General features: G+C 43.4%; 1 protein-coding gene across 1 annotated transcript in view; it reads left to right on the plus strand.

Annotated features, from left to right (window-relative positions):
• PAH (phenylalanine hydroxylase) overlaps positions 1–18,101 on the plus strand; it is a 51,139-nt gene extending 33,038 nt beyond the window's left edge. Inside the window, exons 5-13 of the mRNA XM_045826604.1 lie at positions 2,111–2,178; positions 5,048–5,244; positions 6,593–6,728; positions 7,818–7,887; positions 11,435–11,491; positions 12,271–12,366; positions 12,898–13,031; positions 16,348–16,463; positions 17,195–18,101. Of these exons, the coding sequence (XP_045682560.1) occupies positions 2,111–2,178; positions 5,048–5,244; positions 6,593–6,728; positions 7,818–7,887; positions 11,435–11,491; positions 12,271–12,366; positions 12,898–13,031; positions 16,348–16,463; positions 17,195–17,238 (918 nt within the window). The 3' untranslated portion in view covers positions 17,239–18,101. The remainder of the gene's footprint in view (positions 1–2,110; positions 2,179–5,047; positions 5,245–6,592; positions 6,729–7,817; positions 7,888–11,434; positions 11,492–12,270; positions 12,367–12,897; positions 13,032–16,347; positions 16,464–17,194) is intronic.
• Positions 18,102–25,301: the final 7,200 nt, after the last annotated feature.

Here is a 25,301-nt window from a genome sequence, read left to right on the forward strand (position 1 = left end):
GGCCGCAGGGCCCACTCCCGGAGAGATGGACTTCAAGGTTACATTTTGCTGGTAACTGAGAGAGCAAAAGCCCAAAGTCCATGCAGCCTCTTGGTGGGGTCCACTTGCAGGCTAGTAATGAGCTTTTTAGCAACTCTGAGCTGAAAAGGACCCTGGTGAGAAACCATCCCATAGAGAAAATCCGTGTGATAGAGTACATGTGTGCTGGCACAGCTCAATGAATGAATCTGCCGCCACTTTCCGTAATGAATACGGTGGGTTTGTACTAGTGCTTTACTTTTTTCTAACTGTGGCCTCCCTACACGCACACACGAGAAAACTTCAAAAGCATAGATAGTACACAAGAATGAAACTGTCACTTTTTCTCATTTTCACAACACTGTTAGGCTCTGGTGTATTCCATCCTTTCATTTATATCTTTATGTATTCCCTCGGACATAGCTGACACCTATGGGATCCATGATTCTATATTAAGCTCTTTTTTTCATGGATGGAAAGATATTTAAACCATACATTATAGATTAAAGATAAAGAGTCCACCAGGGAGAAGTTGTCCCGGGTGCCCCGTTTCTGGAGGCAGCGTGGGGGGCTGGAAATCCACGGGTGAAGGGAATTTTTCTTTGTCTTCCTAATTTTCTGCTGCAACCCTTCAAACCTCCACTCACCAGCCTGGGTGGGACCAGAAAACCCTGGTGGAGGTTCTCATTCTGTCATTAAGGATCCTCGGGCAAGTGACGCTCTGCACTTTTCGCCTTCCTCGGATAGATGTTCTGTTCTCCAAGGCACCTCTCAAGGCACGAGTCTACATACTTCGGAGCTGTTGAAAGCCATTTGCTACTGACTGTTAAATAAGACTAGGAGAGGAGGGTGATGAGGGTGACTGTCATGATCGAGCCTTCATGATCGACAACCATTACATTTACATTTTGAGATCGAAGTATGGAGGTGTGTTCTCCGTTAGCCCAGGAGACAGGCTCCTAAAAGAATGTGCTAGCGCCGCCTGGAAGTCAGATCGTGGTGCCCAGTTTCCTTATCACGGCCTCTCAAAGCAACTTGCCTTCCCCCCGAAGAAGCAGACCCAATGGTAGTTCTAATTTTTCAGATTCCTAAGCTTTTCTACCTACAATTAATGATTTAAAACCACTCAATGCTCTAAGGAAAATGAGTTATACTTTGTAATAATCATGTCATAGACTATTTTCTAAACTAATCATCTTAACTTATCTGGAACTTAGGTTTGGAATGAAAAAAAATGTATGGTCATTTTACTTCACTTTTCCGGTGTGAAACATTTGCATTTCTTTATTTCTCAAAATATACACATATCAGTGAGGTCAAATAGTATGTGTTTTCCCTGTCTGACTGACTTCACTTAGCCTAATGCCATCAAAGTCCACCCATACTGTCAGAAGATTTTCCCTTCCTTTTTTATGGCTGAATAATATTCATATATAATGGAAATTACTCATTCACCGATCAGTGAAACCTTCGGTTGTTTTCCTGTCTTGGCTATTGTGAATTATGCTGCAGTTAACATTGGGGGGCAGTGCAGTGCAGATATCACATTAAAATAGCCTACCTTACAAGTTTGTTGTAAGAGTTATAAATAAAATAAGTTTCTAGCACACACAGACTGGCATAAAGTAAGCAGTGAATAAATGGCATTTTTAAAAATTGCAGTGATGGTAAGCATATACTGTTTGTCTTTCGAGAAGTTAGGAGGCGGTGTTAGACACCATCGATCAAGCGTTTAGTGGATATTGTATATCTTCGTCATAGATGACTATCCTACCAGCTTTGCCTAATTTAGCAAGTGTCCACTTTACAAATGCTGTGGCTGAGATTTTTTAAAGCCTATACACTCTTTTGCACATAGAAACCCCTTGGCACAGAGGCTCACACCGAGCTGAAGGTGTGGCTCTTAATGTGTCACTCGTCATGTGGTGGGAGAGCTCGCCCTCAGTCTCACTGAGACTTTATTTCCAGCGTACAGTCACGGCAGGGAGAGGCGCTCTGTCCGAGCTCAAGGGCTCCCGCTGACGGTGTGCATAGGTGTGCAAGGCCTCTCCCTCCAAAGCCTTGAGATTAGCAAGTGTCTCCTTTCTCCTAGGGTTTTAAAGATCCTGTGTACCGCGCAAGACGGAAGCAATTCGCTGACATAGCCTACAACTACCGACAGTAAGTCTGCCGTGATGGGTGGGGGGAAGAGAGAGGAGCATGCTGCTAGCCTGCCTCTCCCTTGGCCAAGGCTGGAAAACACAAGCATGGAGAGCCCTGCCACAAGCACGTGTGGGCATGCGTGTGCGTGCGTGTGTGTGTAGACCCTCCCTTTAATAACACCTGTGAAAAAAAAATCCTGCTAGACAAAACCAATTACCCACTGGCTGGGGCCCAGCTCCCCTCCCAGGCTTTGTTGTGTAATTACGCAGTGATGTCTGAAGTAATTATAAGAGGCCTCAGTCCTGAATAAAAGAGCCGCTGGTATTCTCCATATTAAACATGGAAGGAGCAAAAAGAGAATCATTTACATTCAAGAAGCAGTTGGCTGCTTTACTAAAATAACGAATCACGTGAGGCTCCAGGCCAGCCAGCCTCAGCATTCTCCTTTCATCCGATCCGACCCACCTGCGAAGGGCGGTTTGCCCATGAGTGCCTTCTCCCCTTCCTGGGATTCTCTGCTCCTCCGCTACCTTCTCTTCGCCAAAGGAAAAGGCAAACATCGAATACGTTATTTGGAAGAGGACTGGTGTGCTGTGTTGAGTCCTGAGGAGCCTCAGAGATGCTCCCACGAGAAACTCAGTGTGTCTGGAGGTCGGAGCCCCATTCCTGAGTTCAGGGCATGAGAAAAGATGTGCATGAGAAGAAGCTTAGCAATTGGCCAGAACAGCGAGTAATGGTTCTTTAAGAACTTCGACTGTGAAGGCGATAATGGAGATGACAGGTCTCTATACTGAAGACAAAGTCACCTTTCAAATGAGAAAATTTCCTTCTCTGAATGACTCCCAGTAGTGGAAGGATCCAGAACTGTGCTGACCTTGGCCTAGCATGTGTGGGTTTTGGCCTGTGGCAAGCAGAAATCAGAGAATGTGGGGACCTCTCTCTTCTGTCCTTACCTTTGGCCTAGCACGGCAGGTGGACGCCATCAACTCAGGTATAGATAAGAGTCCTTTTTCAGCTAATCAATAATAATAGATCACATTATTACCTTCCTGCTATGTCTGGGGCTTTGCTAAGTGCTTTGTTTATGTTATTTTATTTAGTCTTAACAGTAACTCCCCATTTTCCTGATGGGAAAACTAAAGTAACGTGTTAAAGTTACAGTGAAGTAACTTGTTAAAGACATACTCTAGTAAGTGGCATGCTCTGGTTTTGAACTCAGGCTTGTTTCACTCCAAAGTCCTGCTCGATCACTTCCCTGAGGGTCCGGGAACTCTCCAAGTCAGGAGGCTGTACTTCTCCATCTATTTTACTTTCTGCTGGTTTTTCGCCTTCCTTTCTGATGTTTCTTCTCAGTCTCCTCTGGCCAGTTCCTCCCACCCCAGAAACTGTAACATCTTTCAGGACTCAACTTTGGCCCTCTTCCTTGGCTTGTGCTGCCCCCCTTGCCACCCACCCCCCACATTCAGGTCTCCAGCACCTTCCCCAAAATTGCTCCACATGGGGATCAAACTCATGCATCATGAATCATAGAATCTCAGTGTATTGATCGGTTGATAAAATGTGTCTCTGAGTAGTTAGCCCATGCAACAGCTGCACAGGCTAGGCCTAGAGAGGCACTAGATTGCCCAAGGCCACTCGGCTAGGACATGGCACAGCCAAGTACTGAACCCAGCTCTGTCCATTTCCAAAGCCTGTTCTTTTCCTTCATCAGCACCTAGCCCTGAAACAATGGTGCGTCTTCAGGCAGGGCCTTACCTGAGGTTCTTTTTACAATCCCTGCTGGTCATTACTGGACCTTGTCTTGCTTTTAATACTTAAGCAATAATCTGTCTTTCCCCCCTAATCTGTGCCCATCTTTCTGTAGAACATAACAGTGAACTTTGCTTTCCTGTCCTTGGATGAGCTACAATTCTGAGAAGGCAGGAGTGACCTAGTTTGGAGCCTGATGATGACGAGCTGTTATTCTGAGATAAGCAGTCTCGCCTTGTCCCAGATGCTGTGCATCCTGTTAGAAAACAGGCCCGCAGTCCACAGAACAGTCACTCATCTTTGAAGTCAGGCTTTCTTTGGCTTTATTTCACTGTTCAGAACACAGCTCATTCTTCATTTTTAAAAGGACCTTTGAAACTAAGGACTCCTAAACTATAGCATGTCACCTAGGAGCTTATTAGAATTGAGATGCCTGGACCCTCCCCTCCCCACAGATTCATGGTCTACAGGGCAGGGCCAGCATATGTACTTCGCTGAGCTCCCTGTGGTTCTGCCATGGCACAGCAGAAGATGCTAGGTAAGCAGGCTGTATACCTAGCATGCACTTCAATACCTTTGTAACTTCCCAGGAGCAGAAATAACAAATCCAGAAAGTGCAAGCCCACTGAGCAAGGGTCTGAGGCTCACGGTGCACATATTAAATCCACTGTAGCCCACAGATATAATTGCTTTAGTTAACATAATACAAAACTTGAGTTGAACTTGGATGCCTTTGTTTAGAAAGAGGATGCACTCTCCAGTAGTTTCACCCCCACCCTCCTATTGTCCACACCTACTAGTTTACACATTTACATTACCTGTCTGCCCTCTGAAGGTAAGTGAATTTCCATCTTACCTAAACAATTGGAGAGAGAAGAGAGCAGAAAGGCCAAGTGACTTCCCACTGTGACAGCAAGTCCTTGGTGCAGTGGATGAGGTGAGGCCTTGTATTGTCACCTAACCAAATCAGTTGAATGTTTCCTACATCAAGAAGTGGAATTATCCCCTTGCAAATACCTTATAGAGTCCAGGTGGTGGCAGCTCACAGATCCTGGACCATCTCCCCCTGCTGATGCTCCTTCATCCACCACTGTGCACCTGCCCTGCCGGAGACCAATAACTCATGCCTGTATTCTAGTGGGCAGCCCATCCCGCGAGTGGAGTACACAGAGGAGGAAAAGAAAACATGGGGGACGGTGTTCAAGACCCTGAAGACCTTGTACAAAACCCACGCTTGCTACGAGCACAATCACATCTTCCCACTGCTGGAGAAGTACTGCGGCTTCCGTGAAGACAACATTCCCCAGCTGGAAGAGGTTTCCCAGTTCCTGCAGTGTGAGTCCGCAGCAGGGCCACGGGCGAAGGGGCGGGAGGGGAAGTGGGTCTGTGGCAATGCATTCAGGTCGACCCTCCCAGGAAAACTAAAATGTCCTTGCTGAGCTCTGCCTCCCCACAAGTAGACACCGGGCATGACTTTTGCCTTATCAATGCCCCTGAGAAGTGTTTTATTTTTTTCATACTCAAAGCCCAGGTCTCTCAGCCTGAGCTCTCCTTGCACCTCTGCTATGTTCTGAGATGGCTGCAGTGTGCCTCTGGGTAAGAAATGTGTTATTTGTGGGGCAGTGCGAAGAGCCCTGAGCTCTAAGTCCACATCCATCCATCTGGTGTGAATCATGCTCTGACTTTCTCTCGCTGGGTGAACTGACCTCAGTGTGTCATCTGTCCAGTGGGGCCTGTGCCAGCCTTTTAGCCTTTCCCATGGGGCAATAGTGAGAATAAAATAAGACGTTGCATGGTAAAGCACCACTATGGTGATACATCCACGGTAGGTGCTCAGTGCGTTTGGACTCTGAGTACCTCAGTGGGGACACCCATTATTGGGGTGACTGGCCTCTTCCCATCATTTCCAGGGAGATAAGTGTTTCTCTCTCTGCCAGGATGGGTTGCTAATTCAGCACAAACTGTCAGCTGCATTACTGACAAAGGCAGCTCAGAGAATGTGGTGGAGATGTGCAGCCGCCGTGGGCTTCCTGGTATTCCACCCCTAGATGAGGTGTACCTACCTGGCAATTCATCGGCGCAGCGTGTAGTCCACTGCATGGCCAAGAGCAGGCCAGAGCGTGCTCCTCTGTGGACACTCAGACAATCAAGAGAGAAAGGGATGACTAAGCGGCATTGAGAATATTCATTCCTCTTCCCAAAGGCTCCAACGAGAGAAGTCACTGCTCCTCAGGGGGTGGTCTGTGTGAGGTGCCATAGGGGAGCCGGGGTGCTCCTTTCGTATTTTCCTCCCTGGGAAGTGTTGTGACAATTTCCTCTGCGCTCTGGAAACAAGAGGAGTGGGGAGTAAGTGTTTCAACTTCACCAATAATAAATTTATCGGATGTTTTCAACATGCTAAGTATGTGAAATTACTTGATTAGCTCCGTTGATTCTTAGGATAATCTTAAGAAGTATTCATCCACCTGTTGCGGATGAGGAAACCGAGGCTTAGAGAAGTGAACGGACTTGGCCCACATCACCCAGCTAGACAGCATTGGGGCAGACATTTGAGGCCCAGTCTCCCTGGCGTTGGCACCCATCCTCCTGGACAGCTGGATGTACTGCTTCCCTATCTAAGGCTTCAGGCCTCTCTGGTTCTTCTGTGATGGGTGTTGAGTTTTCTTTCTCCCTTGCTCCTTAGCTTGCACTGGCTTCCGCCTCCGACCTGTGGCTGGCCTGCTTTCCTCTCGAGATTTCCTGGGTGGCCTGGCCTTCCGAGTCTTCCACTGTACTCAGTACATCAGACATGGGTCCAAACCCATGTATACACCTGAACCGTGAGTACTGTCCCCGCCCAGTACCAGTTGCCAGCGACAGTGTACGCTGCCTCTCCCTCATTCGGGAATGTGGTTTGGGTTCATGGTGGACTGATCCATAAAACATGTTGCCTGGATGATTTGATTGTTTGATGTTAAGAGAAAAGCTCATCTCTTCTAGGCATTTTCTCTGTCCAAATAGAAAGGCCGTACTGATTAGAAATTTGGGCATCTTGAGGGCTAAAGATTCAGACTTCCCTTAGCCATGGAAATGAAAGGTCACTTTCAAATTCCAAAGGGATTGTAGAAGTCAGAGCTATGAGGTTTCAAATGGGAACAGGAAATGGGAAAGAGGCAGCAAGCTATCTCAACATCTCCTAAATACGTGCCTCGATGAATCTAAGCTTTCTTTGCCTGATTATGTTTTAGCTGGAGGTACAGAATGGCTCGCTGCTATGCTGCTTACTTTTGAATTTAGCTATCCTCTTAGGCAGCTAGATATTCAGCAATTTATACAAAAAGTCAGCAAGACACCCCGCATAGTCTTTCCCTGCCCTCAGAGTTCATTACTATAAATCAGAAAAGATCTGTTCTCAATGGGTCTGGCACATAAAGTGTTAAATCAATGTGTTTTCTTCTCTCACTGATTGCTGCCAACTCCAGAATAAGAGAGGAACAGTGCTATTAAGATTTTTTAAAAATCCCTGTGGGAAATAACTGAGCAGATTGGATCTGCCCAGGAATGTCAATGCCAAGGTGAAGACTTGGGATGGGAACTGTTCATGATCCATACACAACTCACTCAGGTGTATGGGAGGATGCCCACAGGAATATTCACCCCTCTGCACCTCAGGGGGCATACACCTAAGACTCCCTGGCTGCTGTGCCCTGCCTGCCCTGTCTCTTACCCTCCTTTTCCCTTCCTTCTTTTCTCTTATACCCTGCCTCATCTGATCCCAAGGTTTACATACCACTTATTCTTGGAAGGGAGGCCATAAACCTGAAAGAATTACTTCATTTCTTTCTGCTTATTCCTCATGTGGAAAGACCAAGTCTAGCTTGCTTTGTAACCCTTCCTTACTCCCAAACTCTGTGCTCTCTGTCTTTCAGTGACATCTGCCATGAGCTGTTGGGACACGTGCCCTTGTTTTCAGATCGCAACTTTGCCCAGTTTTCCCAGGTGAGGAGTGAATCTCTTTAGCCTTCTAAAGGCTAAAGAGGTTAACTACAGGGGTGAGACCTGGATTGCTCAAATAAACTGATACCATGGAGGCACCCTCTTATCTTCTGGGAGGTGCAGCTCTGTGCTCACATCTGAGGTGGGTGTGTGGTCTCATGGAGATGGCGAAATACCCATTCGAGAGACCACAGCGTGGGATTGGTGAATTGCTTATCCTCTGAATTATATTGTTGAATTTGCTAATCTCACTTGTCCTTCCAGGTGTAGTTTAAGAGCCTTTTGGTCCATGAAAGCCTCCCTGATCCACATGTAGAAGTAGCCCTACCTTCTCAAGCAGACTTTGGTACATGCTTTCATTAAGTAAGATGACATTTGCCAAGAATCCAATGCCAATAGAATCCAAAGTCAACTCAGAATTGCCAAAAAATAATAAATTTGTTATCTTTCTACTCTAATCAAAATAACAGGCTAGATCTTGATTCATCCATCACAGTGGTGACTAGTTTTAAAAATGCTTTCGGGGTCAGTGAAAGAATCCCAAAAGTGTTCTTTCTCTCATGCTCTCTGGGCACATAAGGGCAGCCTAGAACCACAGTGGGGTAGTGGGGGTCATGAGATTGTTGAATGATGCACTCATAGGCCCTGCTGTGCCACCAATCAGCTTGCTGAGCCACCCTGTGCCTCATTCTCCACAGATATGGACCAATAAAAAGCCCTCCTCACACACACACACACTCACAAATAATCACACTCACACTCACACAATGAGTATCACATGGATTGACCCACAAGCAAATGCTGGACTGTGGATGAATTTCACAATAATGGGATTGCATGTGAACTTTAAGCAGCTGAAACAAATAAATATTTCTACTGTTGAGTGAAGAGGCTACTACTTAATATCTAAAACAGATAGACAAAGAGCTGAATTAACTGCTTGCTAAGTAAGGGAGAACTGTACTTGCAAGACACAACCTTCTCCAAGCAAAGAAAACTGTTGCTTTTCTGTAGGGTTCTGGGAATTGTGGAGTACAGAGATTGCCGGGCTTTTAGAAGTGGGAATGTTTAAAGATTTGTTCACGCTTAACTGTGGAATCGTCAAGACTGGACTGAGGTTACTTGCTGACCAGCTGTCTTTCAGAAGTGTCATTCTTGCTGCCAGGATGTCATTGATTGTTTGGGAACCTTTAAAACTGGGTTTTATTACCATGGCCAAAGATAAATCAATTTTCTTCTCAGAGAACAGGAACATTTTGTTCTCACCACCAGAAGCTATTCTGCCCAATCAGAGGCTAAGTAAAAATCCTCGTTAAGCCATTTGCATTTTGTGGAGCCCCACAGAGGAATGGCCCATAACCTGAGTCAAGAGATGGAAGCTGTGGGCGCATGGTTTCAACTTCGATCCGGACAGTCCCGAGGCAGAGAACCATACTGAAGCTTCCCTGAGCACATTCTTTTTTAATCTATAAGCCAAACTCACTTTCCACTAGAGTGAAAGATGAGGTGAGGATGGAGCACATGGAAATCTTGGGACCCCATGTTCTAAGCAAGCTCTGGACCCACAAAGAATGGTGACTACTAGAACAGGGTTATCATTGTGATCTTGGATTGAAGATAGACTTAGGACTGTGGTGTGTCTGGAGCAGAGATGGGGAAGGAGCAGGAGAGAAGAGCCAGGTTCAGCCAGTATCTACATCTGTCTTTTTCTAACTAGACAGCATTTTCCCTGCATGTCATCTGGGCCGGATATCAGGTTTGGCCAGGGCAGGAATATAGGGATGGAGACTACCATGTGGCCTTTTGCTTCATAGTGGACCCAATCCTTAGTCCTTCTCTCTGCTTACATTAATTCATTGATTATCTCCTCCAGTTTCATAGCTTTGAATACTATCCCTATCCTTATGATGAACACATTTATATCTTCAGCTTGGACTTTAATCCTAAAACTTAGATTTACATATCCGATCACCTATGCAATATCCTACTTGGACATCTAGCAGACACCTCTGTTTACCCTATCCAAAACTAAATTCCCGACTTTCCTGTTCAAACCATCTCCCCACAGCCCTCCCTAGGTTAGTTCATGCCAACTCTGTCCTTCCAGTTTCTCAAACCAAAAGCACTTGGGGCAAAGGACTGACTCCTTTCACCTTTCAGAATACGCTAAGCGTTTTACCTTCAAAACATGTGTAGAGTCTGGCCATGCCCATCGTGTTCACTGCTACCAGCCTGGTCTCAGCTGTAGCATTTCTCACCTGGTGACTGCAGCAGCCTCCTCACTGGTCTCCCTACCTCTACCCTTGGCCCCCTACAGTCTATTCTCATACAGCACCCACAGTGAATCTTTGATGACATAAATGAGATCTTGCCACTTCTCTGCTCAAAACCTTGTAATGGCTCCCCATTTCACTGAGAGAATAATCTTAAGCCCTAAAGAACCAAAAAGGTCCTACATGATTGGGCTCCAGGTTCCTCTTTGATATCACCTGTCATGCCCCCAGCCTCTTACTCTGCTGTAACTGCACTGGTCCCTCTCTGTTCCTTGAACTAACTGCATTACTCCTCCTTAGAGAGATTTTCATTGGCTGTACACTTGGCCTATACAATGTCCTTCCTTCACATGTCAGCAGAGCCAACAACCTCACTTTTATCAAGTTTTTGCTCAAATATCTCAACAATGGTTATCCTGGGACCCTATTTAAAATCACTCCCAGTACCTCTCCCCACTCCTGGCACTATTGATTCCCCTTGACCCTTTTTCTTTTTGTTCCTTCCTCCCAAAGAATTTACAACCTTCTAACATACCCATATATATGCTTATTATTTATTTTCTGTTTCTACCTACTCAAATGGAAACACCATGAGATAAAGGATCTTTATCAATTTTATATACTTCCAGCCACATAGAAGGCATTCAGTGAATATTTTTGCAATGAATGAATGAAAGCATGCAGTAGGGAAGACACACATATACATATATATTTGTATATATACACTAATACAAGGCTGGCTGCAGCAAATGCTGTAACAGACCAAGAGACCACTAGAGAGATTTTACAGTTGGAGCTGTGATGAGAGGGGTCCGTGACATTTCATACTCTGCAACTATATGAGTATGTACCTGGACGGATGTCCAGCACTTCTGCTGTGGTGTCTTCAGGGTATATGGTTAAGACTCATCCAGCACTCAGAAGTGTTCCACTTCTGCTGTGGGAGAATAATCTTTGAGCTGAAATCAAGAGATGAAGTTTTAGACACAAAATACTGTGTAACCTTGAGCGGGTCATCTTCCTTTTCTGTGCTACAGTTTACTCATCTTTAAGTGAATACAAAGGGCCAATCATTTCTCCCACTCTAGGATCAGTGATTCTCTGATGTGTGGTTGGGGCAGACTTGCCAGAACAAGCAGGGTCTCTCTGGGCCCTTCTGAAGGCATCTGGCTATCTACCTGCTTTCTGTGGTCCATTACAAGGTGGAAACTGAGGGTAAAGGTTGAAGACAGGCAGATCCCAGTCATGCCAATGACTCTGTTTCTCCACAATTACAGGAGATTGGCCTCGCCTCTTTGGGTGCACCTGATGAGTATATTGAGAAACTCGCCACAGTAAGTTCCTGCTTCCCCTGGTGGGTAATAGGAGTGTTACAGGCTCTAGCCTTCAGGTTTTTGAAGTTTCTAACCTTCCCTGAAAGCCAGGTCATTTGGAAAGAGAATCAAAATGTGCTGGGTTATATTTACACAAGTGAAATTTTACATTTGTATTTCTCTTTAGTGGTTTGGTTTTGAAATCAGCTGCATGCAGATATTTACATGTGATTCTAAACAAAGTGCCTTGAAAACATCAACAGACTCTAATTATCACCCTTGGGAATTCTTGGGCATAAAATGTGTCTGTGGAATCAGTGACTGACGGGGTAATTCAGAAACATCCAAAGTTTAGCATAGTTGAGAGGATGACCTCTGATTGGTTCTATCACCATCCAATCCCTGCCCCCCACTGCTGAGCCTGATGGCATTGCCTGGTAGCTTCAACCAACTTAAAGGGAACATCTTACTCTGATTGATGCCATGGGGAAGAAAGCACAAGTGGTGGAGGAGTTCCTGTCCTAGAGAGAGAAATTTGTTAGGGGTATACCTTTGGGGCTCCCTCAATACTCTTCCCCCCTACCATTGCTTCCTGTTGCATCTTGCATTCAGCCAACTCTTGGTTCAACAGGTTATGGCTTAGTGTGAAACACAGGAGACAGAGAGGTAACCCCAGGTCATGCTGATTCCAAGAACAGACCTGCACAAACTCTCACCTGGGCAGGCCTGTCCTTGATCCTGGGGCATCTGCTGCCTTCACCTTCCTTGGGGTATGTTCTCAACTTGACGTTCCATTCCAGATTTACTGGTTTACTGTGGAGTTTGGGCTCTGCAAAGAGGGAAACTCCATAAAGGCATATGGTGCTGGGCTCCTGTCATCCTTTGGTGAATTACAGGTATGGCCCTAACAGGAACCCAATGATGGATTTGGAAGTGGGAGAAACAGCCGATGATTCTTTTTACTCTTGGTCCTGTGGAAAACTCATTTCTATCCATTCTGTGACTCAATCCTGAGGATTAACCTCAAGTAATTGGTACCTTTGGCAGGTATGATTTGATCATGAATGTGGGTATTAGAAATTGAACTGTAAGTACACAGGTCTCCAGGACAGAGTGCCTTCCTGATTCCAAGGCTGAACTACACATACTGATGTATGCAAACACATGCCAGAAAATGTGGTCAGCTCCCACATCATCTCTTGATTGATGGTTGGAGTGAATTATTTCTTTCTATCTTGACTGCAGGTTTTAGATGAATTACAAAGGATGGGATCGAGTAGATGCAAAATAATGTAGCTTACTGCCCTGGCCTGGGGTATGGAAGGAATCAGGATGAGATGAGAGCAGGTGTACAAATGGCCCATCGGATGCAACAGGGGCCACTGGCTCTGATGTAACTCTGAAATCTTTCTACTTGGGGTTTGCAGTATTGCTTGTCTGACAAGCCAACGCTCCTCCCTCTGGACCTGGAGAAGACAGCTATCCAGAAGTACACGGTCACAGAGTTCCAGCCCTTGTATTATGTGGCTGAAAGTTTTAATGATGCCAAGGAGAAAGTAAGGTGAGGTGGCAACTAAGGTGGGTCAACAGCTCTTGGGACCTCCGGACTTGGTCTGATGCCACTGATCTGTGGGTGGTGGGTCAGGAGGTGGACTCCAGTGCCCACAGCAATAGTGCGCAGCAGACAGAGCCTTCCACCCTTGTCCCTTCCCACCCTCTGTTGGGAACGGTTCCTTAGTGGAACCCTGTTTCACAGCTTATTGTCTGAACAATCTGATCCCTACAGACTACTCAGCCCTCTGATCCTTGTTCATTGCAGCCACTAAGTCCACCCATTGAACCCCCCTGTATATAGAGTGGCCACAAAGATCCTTCCACCCAATCAGCCAATGAAATCTTAAAAGCTAGGGAAGCCCTTTGTTCACTTCGTTTTCCTAGACACCTGCATAACTCTTTTCCTGATTTCCTTTAAATCTCCACCCACATTTAACCTTTGTGTGTCTTTTTCTAACCAATGTATTCAAATTCACTACTCAGCCCCACCCCAGCATTTCTTACCCTCTCCTATGACTTCTTTTTCTCTTTACTACTCATCAATGTCTACTAATCATATATTATATTTCTTAAATTCATGAGGATAGGGATTTTGTCATTTCTGTTTTCTGTTCTTCCCCCAGGCCTTAGGGTGTTCAAACTGCAGGCCACACGTGGCCCAGGACAGCTATGAATGTGGCCTAACAAAAAATCCTAAGTTTACTTAAAACCCTTTTTTTGGCTCATTAGTTTTCACTAGTGTTTGTATATTTAATATGTGGCCCAAGACAACTCTTCTTCCAGTGTGGCCCAGAGATGCCAAAACGTTGGATATCCCTGCTTGCCTGATGCATCGTAAGCACTCAAGTAATTAGCAAATGCACCAATCTCCTGGCCAGCAAGAGGCTGATGGGGTACTACAAGGACTCTGAAACTTGCAGCCCACTGAGCTGATAGCCCTGCCATTAACCCACCTGACCAACTCTCTTCCTAGCAGCATACAGGTTGGACATGGCTATGCTGATACCATTTGTTACCACATCTTTCTTAAGCATCATTAGTGACGGATAATAGACATGAGGTATGTAGGCCTCTGGGATCCTATGATACTGAGGATGTCAGCTTTCAATGCTTTGGACTTAGGTCATGAAAGGTAAAATTCTTGCCATGAGCATACACATTTGGCCTAAAATGACTCCCTTTCTCCCTCTCCCTCCAGGTTCTGATGTTCTTCCTGACACTCTTTTCCAATTCTCTCCTAAGACTCTGCCCCTTACTATGAGCCTAGCCTCCCATGAGCCCCTAAAGATCCCACTCTGCCATTCCTGTGGCCCCTTTATGGTTATGGGATTTAGTGGATTAGTGCAGTGAAATAATAATGATGAGAATAATAATAACAGCAACAACAGGTAAGATGTCTATTACTTATTATTGCTAAACACTTTTCTGAGTACTTTCCATGTATTGATTCACTTAATCTTTATATAAGACTACAAAGTTTGCAGATGAGGGTACAGAATCATAGAGGGGTATAAGTAACTCACCCAGGGTCATGCAGCTAGCAAGTGACTTGGCCAGGGTGTGGACCTGGGCAGTGGGACTCAGAGCCAGTACCTTTCACACGGGGATCACATTGGAACCGGCCCTACTAGAGAGGATTCCCTCATTCAGCAAGTAATTGGTCCCAGACCCATAGGGAAGAAATTTCCAGAACCTGGGCCTCTCAGGCCTTTGAAACCCCACCTGCTTTGCTAGTGTTCAGGGTCCAGAGGAGACATCCACAAAAGCTCCATGCCACAGAGGGGTATCTTGCAGAACCAAAGAGAGTTCTAAAAAGAAGGCTCAAACAGGAAGGGACCTAGGCATCTCTGGGACTCCCACAGTGCCTTCCAGTTAAGAGAGACCAATGGGACCCTCTTTCAGTTTCAAGTTTCAAGTTCTAGGCAGAGACAAGGATCAGTATGGTCATGCTCCTACTCCTTGGCCAAAGGAGGCCTGGGCCCTGAGACTGATTGCTCAACTGAGGTACATCAGTAGGGCAGAGGCAGGTGACCCAAAGCAAAAATGAGGTGAACTGTGGGAATAAGAAGGAAGACGTGCTGAATAAAATCATATGTGCATGACACAGTTCATGTCAGCAGCTGGGCTGAGAAAGCTCTTTTCAGAGAAGAGGTATACTTAACCATTTATTCTTCACCAGTCCCCTGTCACTAATAACTGATAACAGCTAGCACATATGTAGTACTTACTCTGTACTATAAGTGCACTTGCTACAACCCTCTGAGGTAGTTCTGCTGTTGTTCCAGTTTAACAGAGGAATAAGGATACTGAGGGGTAGAGGACCCTTTGCCCATGGCTCCTGGGATGGTCACTGGAAGAGGCAAATGTGAGTCCAGGCATTCTGGCTCTGGAACTAGGGTATCCAGCCATTACACTCCACCACTCTTGCTAAACTTGGAGAGCCCTACTAGCTGCCCTTGTCATTGTCTTCTCAGTATGGCAGCTTCTACTCTTAGCAGAAGCCAACTTAGAAATATCATTTGTGATATCTTTGCATGTTATAGGTCATTTTGGAATATCTTGTTAATTATATTGCTTGATGCCCCTCATAAAGCTCTTGTGGTGCATTTTTCTCAGACCCAGGAGTAATGAAGAACACAGGCTTAGTGAAGGATTAGATCATCTGGGTCTCTTGCCACCTTCACAATCGTCAGTGTGGCCTTGGTAGTCACTTAGCTTTCCCAAGCCTCAGTTTATCATCTGTAAAATAGGAATAATAATAGTACCTTCCTACTAGTGTTTCTATGAAGATTAAAATAGGAATAGTAATTATAAAGAGTATAGAACATGAAGAACTCAACATAGTTCTTGGCACATAGGAGGACTTGAGCCATGCTAAATTTCATTAATAATGTAGTGCTTTCTTCAGTCCTTGAGAGGTGTATTTCCCTTCTTGCACTGACTTCCAAGCATCTCAGAGCTTATTTTTTTCCGTAATATTCTTTAGCTGTATTTTATTTACTCTTTTTATTTCATTTTATGTAACGATGAGAATTTTGGCCTCATTGCAATCTGCTCTTTTAAGCTGCCTCTGTCTTTTTGGAGGTAGTGACCCACCCCCAAAATATGTGCATCCATGTATTACAGGCATGGAAACAGCAAAGGGTTCCCAAGAGGACCCCATTAAAACTCCACTTTACTTCTCAGCCTGGCTTCTAAATCCCCGTTCTAATGAGTATTCAGTGCTACTGCTAGTAGCTGAATGAAATGCCACTGAGAAATCTTTCAGAATGACATTTTCCGCAAACAGCGCCCTTCACTCAGATCTGTGGTTTTGGTTTCAGGAGCTTCGCTGCTACAATCCCGAGGCCCTTCTCTGTTCATTACGACCCATACACCCAAAGGATTGAGGTCTTGGACAACACCCAGCAACTTAAGATTTTGGCTGACACCATCAACAGTAAGTAACACACCTTCTGAGGCCACCTTCTTTCCTGGAAATAGAGGGTTGTGTTTCTTACCTTCATAATAGGAATGGTAAGAAATGTATTAAATATTGATGGAAGGAGAAAAGCATCTCCATGTAAGAACAAGGCATGAATGGGAGTGGCTTCATCATATCCTAGTCCAGTGGTCTAGGCTGCATTATCTGTTTAGACTGTGCATCCTCAAACCTAGTGTGCATCAGAATCACCTGGGGTCATAGTTAAAAATAAATAGTCATGAATCATAGCCCCAGACTAATTTTACTAAATTTGTGGTGGGGCTTGGGAGTTTGTATTTGTAATAAGGTCCCAGGTGATTCTGACATAGGATGTTTTTATGGACCACACTTTCAGGTTCAATAGCTTAGCTCCTTGGAAGCATCAATAGATGGTCATGTAAATGAGAAACAGAATAGCTGGTGATTTTCTTGGGAGAGAAAACTGTTAACTTCTTTGCTGAGAACCAGTCAATGGAAAGAGGAAGATAACTCCATTAGTAGCTCTAGCACTTCTTAAAACTTGTAACTACCTGTGCCCAAGTTCAATCGCCATAGCTAAGCCATGAGCTCCTTGAGGGCTGGGGTGGTACCTAGCATCTCCATGCATCCTGATGATTTCCCAGTGCTTTATCCATTGTGGACACTTGAAAGGTGTTTGTTCATGGTATGAGCAGCTCATCTGTTTATTTATTTATTTATTTTTGTAGGTGAAGTTGGAATCCTTTGCAGTGCCCTCCAGAAAATAAAGTGAAGCCATAGACAGAACCGGGTCTGTCAACTGAGAACCTGTTGATGGAAATCCAACTACTTCTTTTATCTGAAAAAGTCTGAAAATCAAACCTTAATTTGAAATGGCAGCTTTAAGTCATTTTTTGAACAAGATGAGGATTAACAAATAAGTCTAAATAATCTGAAATGACAGTATATTAATACATACCCAAAAGCATAATGATGGATCTTTTGGGGTTATCTTTGACTTAGAGATAGATGATAATCACATACTCTCAATTTAGTTAAACTTAATAATCTCTCACACTTTATCAAAGTTAATTAGAATTTGTGACCTGCTTCTTCCAAGCTTCATATTTACCATGGGAAATTCCTAAAGGAGTAGATATCACTCGGTGATTGAACTTTTGGATTTAATATAAATCTTAGCCCACAAAGGTCCTTTTCTATTTCAGTAAACTGTGATTCTAATAACTGACTTGTTATGCTATGTTACCTACAAAGATTTTTAATTCAGGACCCTATTAAATAGTTAGAAGCATTAAAGTTCATAGTATAATAGCAACATATTTCTGTGTTTTATTGTAACCATAAATACTGCTGTGGGAGGTAATAGAAGTCCCACCTGACTCCCACCACTTGCACAATCATTTTCCAGTAATTGTAAAATTTGCTTTGAGAGACATTTTGAAGACACTTAAGATAAAACAGATGTTAACTAAAAGCCTGGCTGGTAGGTATTCAATAAATATTCGTTGAATGACTAAGGGAATATGTTACTGAATAGCAAATGAGAGTTTTTAATTACGTTTAAAAACTTAAGTGGTTATAAAATTTTGCACTTCCAAATATTTCTTGGAATAAAGTATTTCTCTCATTGCCTTAGAAGTGTATTAGCTGCATAATCTTGTGACATGAAAGAGTAATCAAAGTCTCTAATTTTCAAACCATTGCAGAGGAGCCTCATTGTGGTCATCTCAGTCATGTCTGGATAGGTCAACAGACTTCAATTTTTGTTGGTTGTGCATTTTGCACGAACACTGGATATCTGAAAAAGAGTGAGGAGAACAACAGTGTCTGAAAAAACTATGCTTTGAAATAATTCTTGCACTACTTTAACATTTTATTTTGGAAATAGTTAGATCTTACAGGATTTTCATAGCATTTCTTTAAGTGTGGTCCCCAGATCAGCTGTGTCGTCATCAACAGTTGGTGGTGTTGGGCACCACCTGAGCCCTACTTTACATTAGATTTGAGAAAAACCAGACTTCTGGTGGGCCGCTCTGCCACTGGCCAATTATGTCACCTTGCACAAATCACTTCCCCTCATTGGACCTCCGTTTTACTCTAACAATAAGGAAGTTAAATTGGATGAATTAAGGTTCCTCCCAACCCTGAAACAGAGTTCGAATACAAGCATGTGTCCTTAAACAGGTGTCACTCATTCACTAATAGGGTGTAATAATACCTGCCTAAATATGCCAGCTAGCTGTAAACAGCAATTTGGTTTGCATGTGTCCGAGGTTTCATTGCTTTGAAGCTGGGACTCTCGTGTCTGTATCCTTTTCCTCCTGGCTGTGTAGAATCCATTGGCAAGCACCAATTGTAAAAATAGAAATAGACTTTTTCACTGGTGTTCCTCGAGAGCCCATATACTCTGCAAAGGGACTATTTTGATATTTTTTATGTCACATTAAATATAAATTGGATAATTTTTTGACTTTGGAACTAAAATATTTATAGTTTTCTAGACTGGACATTTTATTGTATAGTGACTTTCAGTTTTACTGAAGACAATTTAGTGTGTTTGTTGTCAGCGCTTAGGTTAGGTTGTAATTTTGTCAGGAAGAAATTAGATACCAAACGAAAGATAATCTTTGAATTTTTAGTAATGTGCTACTCAGCACTCAGTCTTTTTATCTGGTTATAAAAGCCCGGTCTACAAAATGAGATTCAATACATTTCCTTATGATAGTATTATCATCTGTTAAATATCCAATAAAGGAGCAGTTTTTTAGAAATAATAGTAATGTTTTACTGACAGTTAACCCTGCTGTGTCCAAACAAAAGAAATACATGTAAGAACATAAGAACACTACCAATGTGTAGTATTAGTGAACAGTAAGTTTCTGAAAGGAGGAATCTAACTTTTAATTGTAGGTTTCTAAGTCATGTGATTTAGTTGTGTTTCATAAAAACAAGAACCTTGACTATATTTTTCACCTCTGAAAACCTTAGTATGTAGCACACAGTAGATGCTCAATAATTTAAAAAAATTTTCTCTATGAGCCGAATTACAGGGAATGTAATGAAGAGTGTCTTTCACAAACTATTTTGCAAGAAAAAGTTGAGAAACAACTGAAGTTGCAATTTTCCCTTTCAAGAGCTATTGAAAATTTTGTATCTTAGTTTAAGTTATGATTTTTAAAACGAAGATATTCCTTTCACTAAGTGTAGACCAGATTATGCCTAGGTAGTTTGTATGTACATTGCTTCAAAAATAACTGACATATGGGAGTGCTTAGTAAATATTTGTTAATTAATAAAGGGAAATGCATCAGTGAAACTTCTTTGTTGTCTATGGTGTGGCTGAAATGGTCAGAAAGTAGTGAGTGACTTCCCTCACAATTTCAAAAAAAATCACAGGGGAGACAAAATAAGAAAGCCTATAAAAATGGACTTTGACAAATACCATATGATCTCACCTTTAAGTGGAACCTAATCAACAAAACAAACAAGCAAGAAAAATATAACCAGAGACATTGAAATTAAGAACAATCTGACAGTAACCAGAGGGGAGGTGGGAGGGGATAATGGGGGAAAAGGGAGAAGGGTTTTCAGGAACAACTATAAAGGACACATGGACAAAACCAAGGGGAGTGGGATCAGGGGAGGTTAGGTGGGGATGGCTAGGGTGGGGGGGAGTAGTGGGGAGAAAATGGAGACAATTGTACTTGAACAACAATTTAAAAAAAGAAAAAAAATGGACTTTGCAAAGACAGAAAAAAATTGATCAAAGCTTCCTCTTCCCAGTGGAGTGCACGCTCTCTCTCTCTCTCTCTCTCTCTCTCTCTCTCTCTCTCACACACACACACACACACACACACACACACAAACCCCTTTCCTTTGAAATCCAAGAGGCCACAGGATGAGTCGGGACTGAGTTGAGGACTCTGTCAGCAAAGACACAAAGTGGCTGACTCTTTCCTTCAGCCTCCACCTACTGTGTTTGGGGGAGAAAACACTTTAAAGCTTTCCCATAGGGGCTCTGCAGCCATTGGCACCACCCAGAAGTAAAGAATTAGCCTGGAAAAACATTACTTGCAAAGGGTAACTGTCAGCCTAGGAAGTTTTTTGAGCTCCTCCGATGCCCAAACACTCCTGGTGGCTGCCAGCCTTGAGGCTGTGTGTGGAACTCGATGAGCTCCCCTTCCTTGGCCAAGCCAAAATAATGTAATATCTGAATAGACAAGGAGAAAATGTTTCCCAAACACTTCATTCCCAGAATGCCATCGGGAAAGCTGGGGAGACAATAGGCTCCCTGCAGAGCCCCTTTTGAGGGGGTGGATCTATTTTTCAGTGCAGAGGGTAGTCTGGGATTACAAAATAGAGGTTTTATGACCATGATGTGGCTCCTAAAAGAGCAATCCAGAGGCTGGAGATGAGAGAGAATGGGCCAGACTATCCTCACCTCCCACTTCAGAATTTCTCAGCATGGAGGACAGCACCAAACCTCCCTACCCCCACCCCAGGGGTACTACTGGCAGGGAAGAGGCTGGTAAAGTCCCAAAGCCTCTCCTTTTATAGAGCAAAACTCAGGAGAGGTAAAGAATCCAGAGGAGTTGATACACAGACAAGGAGAGACAACTCTGACCCTCACTCACTGCAGACTTGGAATGAATTTTGACTGGATGAAGACAGAATGGACGAGTGCAACATTTTATTCCCTTGGTGATAAAATCCAGTGTTTATAAAGATGAAAGCCAGGTACCCTATTTTTGTTAGTGGTGCATTCCCACGTGACACTATTTGAGATGGATGATGTAGCATCTTTCAATAGCACTGTTCTGATAATCTTGACTTAAATGCTGGTTTTCCACCAAGCTGAACCTCCTTGGAGAGAGACTCTTAATCTCCCAAGTCTCAAATTCCTATCTGTAAAATGTGGAAGTGTCATGCCTACCTCATAAAATTGTCACAAAGAGCAATTAATATCTTGTGTGTATAGAAACCTCTCAATAATTTGTAGTCATATCTAACAATTTAGGATGAATATATGAAAAGAGAGCTGACTGTGTGAGAGAACATGTTTGCCAATGATACATCAGACAAGGACTTGATCTCCAAAATATATAAACAACTCATACAACTCAATACCAGGAAGACAAACAGTCCAATTGAAAAATGGGCAAAGGATCTGAATACACATTTCTCCAAGGAGGACATAAAGATGGCCCATAGGCATATGAAAAGATGCTGAATATCATTAGCCATCAGAGAGATGCAAATTAAAACCACAATGAGATAGTATCGCACACCAGTCAGAATGGCCATAATTAATAAATTTACAAACAAGTGTTGGCAAGGGTATGGAGAAAAGGAAACCTCAGTGCACTGTTGGTGGGAATACAGACTGGTGCTGCCACTGTGGAAAACAATATGGAATTTACTCAGAAAACTAAAAAAATGGAACCACATTTTGATCCAGTGATTCCACTGCTGGGAATATACCCTAAGAATACTGAATCACCAGTTCAAAAGAACTTATGCACCCCTATGTTTGTAGTAGTGCTTTTTACAATAGCCAAGTGGTGAAAACAGCTTAAGTGCTCGTCAGTATATGAGTGGGTGAAAAAACTGTGGTACATTTACACAATGGAATACTATGCAGCAGAAAGAAAGAAGGAGTGCCTATCTTTCATGACAGCATGGATGGAGCTGGAGAATATTGTGCTGAGTGGAATAAAGCAGTCTGTGGAAGGCAAATACCATATGATCTCACCTATAAGAGGAATATAATGAACAAAGTAAACTAATGAACAAAATAGAACCATAGGCATGGAAACATAGAACAGACTGACAGTGACCAAAGTGGAGGGGAGGATGGATAAGAGTGGAAAGAAGGGGAAGTGACTAGTTAAAGGGTATTTATGAATGACCCATGAACATGCACAACAGTGTGGGAGTGGGGAGTGGGATGAGCAGGGGAAGGCAAAGGGGGAAAATTGGGACAAATATAATAGAGTAATAATTAAAAAATGATTAAAAAGCTTTTTAAAAGATGAGTATTAATCTGTTATAAATCACTAATGAGCTCCCATAAGAATTTGTTATTATTATTATTATTGTGATCATTTTGGTCCAGCAACATGATCCTAGTTGATCCCTCTTTCCAAAGAGATGGACAGCTGTGTGGCCATCCTACATAAAGACACTCTGGTTTCCATTTGAGAAAAGAGTGGCTAAAGCAGAATGGGAATCTTTCAACACAGTCCAAATATATATACACACAAACTAATGTCATAAGTGCTAAAATAATGACATGTTTCTACATGAAGCTAAAACTGTATCTTGAAAAAGATAATTTTGGGAACTGAAATTTCCTTTTTAGAGTTAAAGGCAATAGATCTTCACTTCTCTATTCCCTTTTCTGACATTCACACCACTTTGCAGTTTTTTTCCTTCTAGAGCCGCAGCATTACCAGTTTTAAATTCTAAACTACAGAGTCAGAACCCTGCTGCTAATGACATTTCTTTCAATTGGGAATATCATGACCGTGATTTGAACATCATCATCATTCCCAGACATGTTATTTGACTGAGGAGTCAACACAAGAAAACATGGCATCCCTTCCCTGCCCAAGTTTAAGGTCGCCTTGGGAAGTGACAGTGGTCAGACCTTTTGTCTTTCAAGGGGCAGGAAGTGGAGAGTAGTTTTAAAAAGAAAATCTATTGGTACCATTGTCAAATCATTTCCCACTCTGAGCACTGCACTCCAAAGCCAACCTTAGAAAAAAACCAATGTAAAAGGCCAAATGGAAATAATTCTTGCAAAATCAAGCAGGACAAATTGGTCTCTCAATTATGGATGTGAAAAGAAAGCACCTTGTTCCCTTAAGAATATCGATCTATCCCCACACACTAAAGGACTGTAGGATAAATGTTAGCAAAATCAGCCATTAGCTCCACAGTGTAACAGAGGAGAGTAACAACTAACATACAATGCTTATGAATGCAGTTTATTGCACTTTTTGGGTTTAATTCAACAAATATTTATTTGATCATTTACTTCCTTGCCAGTGTGGGACCGGGCCCAATATAATGATTGCTCTGATGGCCATGGGGCAGCAGCTCTGTGGCCCAACCAAGCCAAGTTGATTCAGCAAGTTCTTGTTTCTGTCTCTGCACCACCCCATTCCTGAACCTCCTTTTCTCCTCCCTCTTCCAGAGTTCTATGACCTAAGAGAGAGAGTATTTCACTTTTTAGTCCTGGCTCAGAATTAGATCAGATGAAACCATGGGTACAAGCTCCATTTTAAGAGGCTTAAACCTCAGTTTTCCAAAGATTAAGTTTCTATTTGATAAAGTTATAAGTTCTATCTCCTCAACATACAGGCCAGGACAGTGATTTAAAGCCAATCTTAGTATCAGCCTGCCCTGGATTTATGAGGTCCAGTCTGGCAGCTTGGGGATTAGAAGTAAAGCTGAAAATGACCACATCTTATGCAGCCCACACCTGACGCTTTTCCACCTAGATCTGGAGGTGGGGAAGAGGAGGAAAATGGAGGAAAGATAGATTCTGAGAGGGGGAAGGGTGAGAGACATCAAATTAATAAAAGTATTTTAAGTCCAAAAAGAGAGATGGCACTGAGGGGGGACATGAAAAGAAACTTCCGTATGCACCAAGGCAATGACATACTCTCTGGAGTGTGTAGAAATGCAGCTCTTGGATCTTGCCAGTGAGTAGGTTAATTAAAATCAATTCCAGGTCCATCTGTGCCATTGCAAAGGGTGAAACTTCCTTCTTTCTTATGGCCAAGCGGTACTCCATTGTGTAAATGTCCCATATTGTTTTATCCACTTGTCTACTGATGGACACTTGCACCTCCTCCATACCTTGGTAATTGAAATAACACTGCAATGAACATAGGGGTGCTTACGTTCTTTCAAACTAGTATTGAAATAAGCCAGTCAGAGAAAGACAAATACCATATGATTTCACTCATATGTGAAATCTAATGAACAAACTGAACTAACAAGGAAAATGGGGACAGACTCATAGATGGAGAGCAGGATGAGAGCTAGTGGGTGGGGGAGGTGAGGGGGTGGAGGGATTGAGCAAAAAATGAAAAGGACTCATGAATGTGCACAACTGTGTGGTGATTGTTGGGGGTAGGAGGTATAAGGGGGCTAAATGGTAATGGAAAAATACAATAAAGATTAAATAAATTTTTAAAAAACCATCAAGCATGTTAATTAAAACCAGTTCCTGCTCCACAACCCAGACTCCTCCAACCCTTTAGCAGAAGATGGGCAGGCTACTCTTGACTTTAATTTTTCCCCCCGTCGGCATCAGCCAGAACCACGGACAGCTCCAGCCCCATGTCCTCTGCTCTGCCTGGTTCTGGGCAGTCTCCAGTTCCACCCAGGATGACCAGGAGTGTGCCTGCTTGGACTGGCCTCCTCTTGCTCTCCATGCTTCCATCCCCTGGTGTCTTATTAAGGGTCTGGAGTCCTGCCTTGATCTAGGAGCCCCCAAAAGTGTTAGAGCCCTAGAACCAAGAGAGGGGTGCCAGATGAAGACCGAGGTCTACCGCTCTCTGGGAACTCAGCTTCTGCATCTGAAAGGCAGCACCCAGGGAGATCACAGTGAGGAGGAGGCAACCGAAGGGCCTGGGAGAGTCAGGGCAGAGATGACATTGCTTTTCTCTCCGAGAGAGGCTGGCATTGCAAACCAGCCCGTCTGGCAGGTACGGCTTTGCTTTTGGGTCTGTGTTGGCTTTCAAGTGAGGGAAAGAGAAAAGAGACCTGTCAGAAGCCTCTTTGCACAGTGGAGCTGACATTTCCCAGGACCATAGACCTAGT

Source organism: Phyllostomus hastatus, unplaced genomic scaffold, assembly GCF_019186645.2.
Source record: "Phyllostomus hastatus isolate PE091 unplaced genomic scaffold, TTU_PhHast_1.1 phas_scaffold_755, whole genome shotgun sequence".
NCBI classification, from domain to species: Eukaryota; Metazoa; Chordata; class Mammalia; order Chiroptera; family Phyllostomidae; genus Phyllostomus; species Phyllostomus hastatus.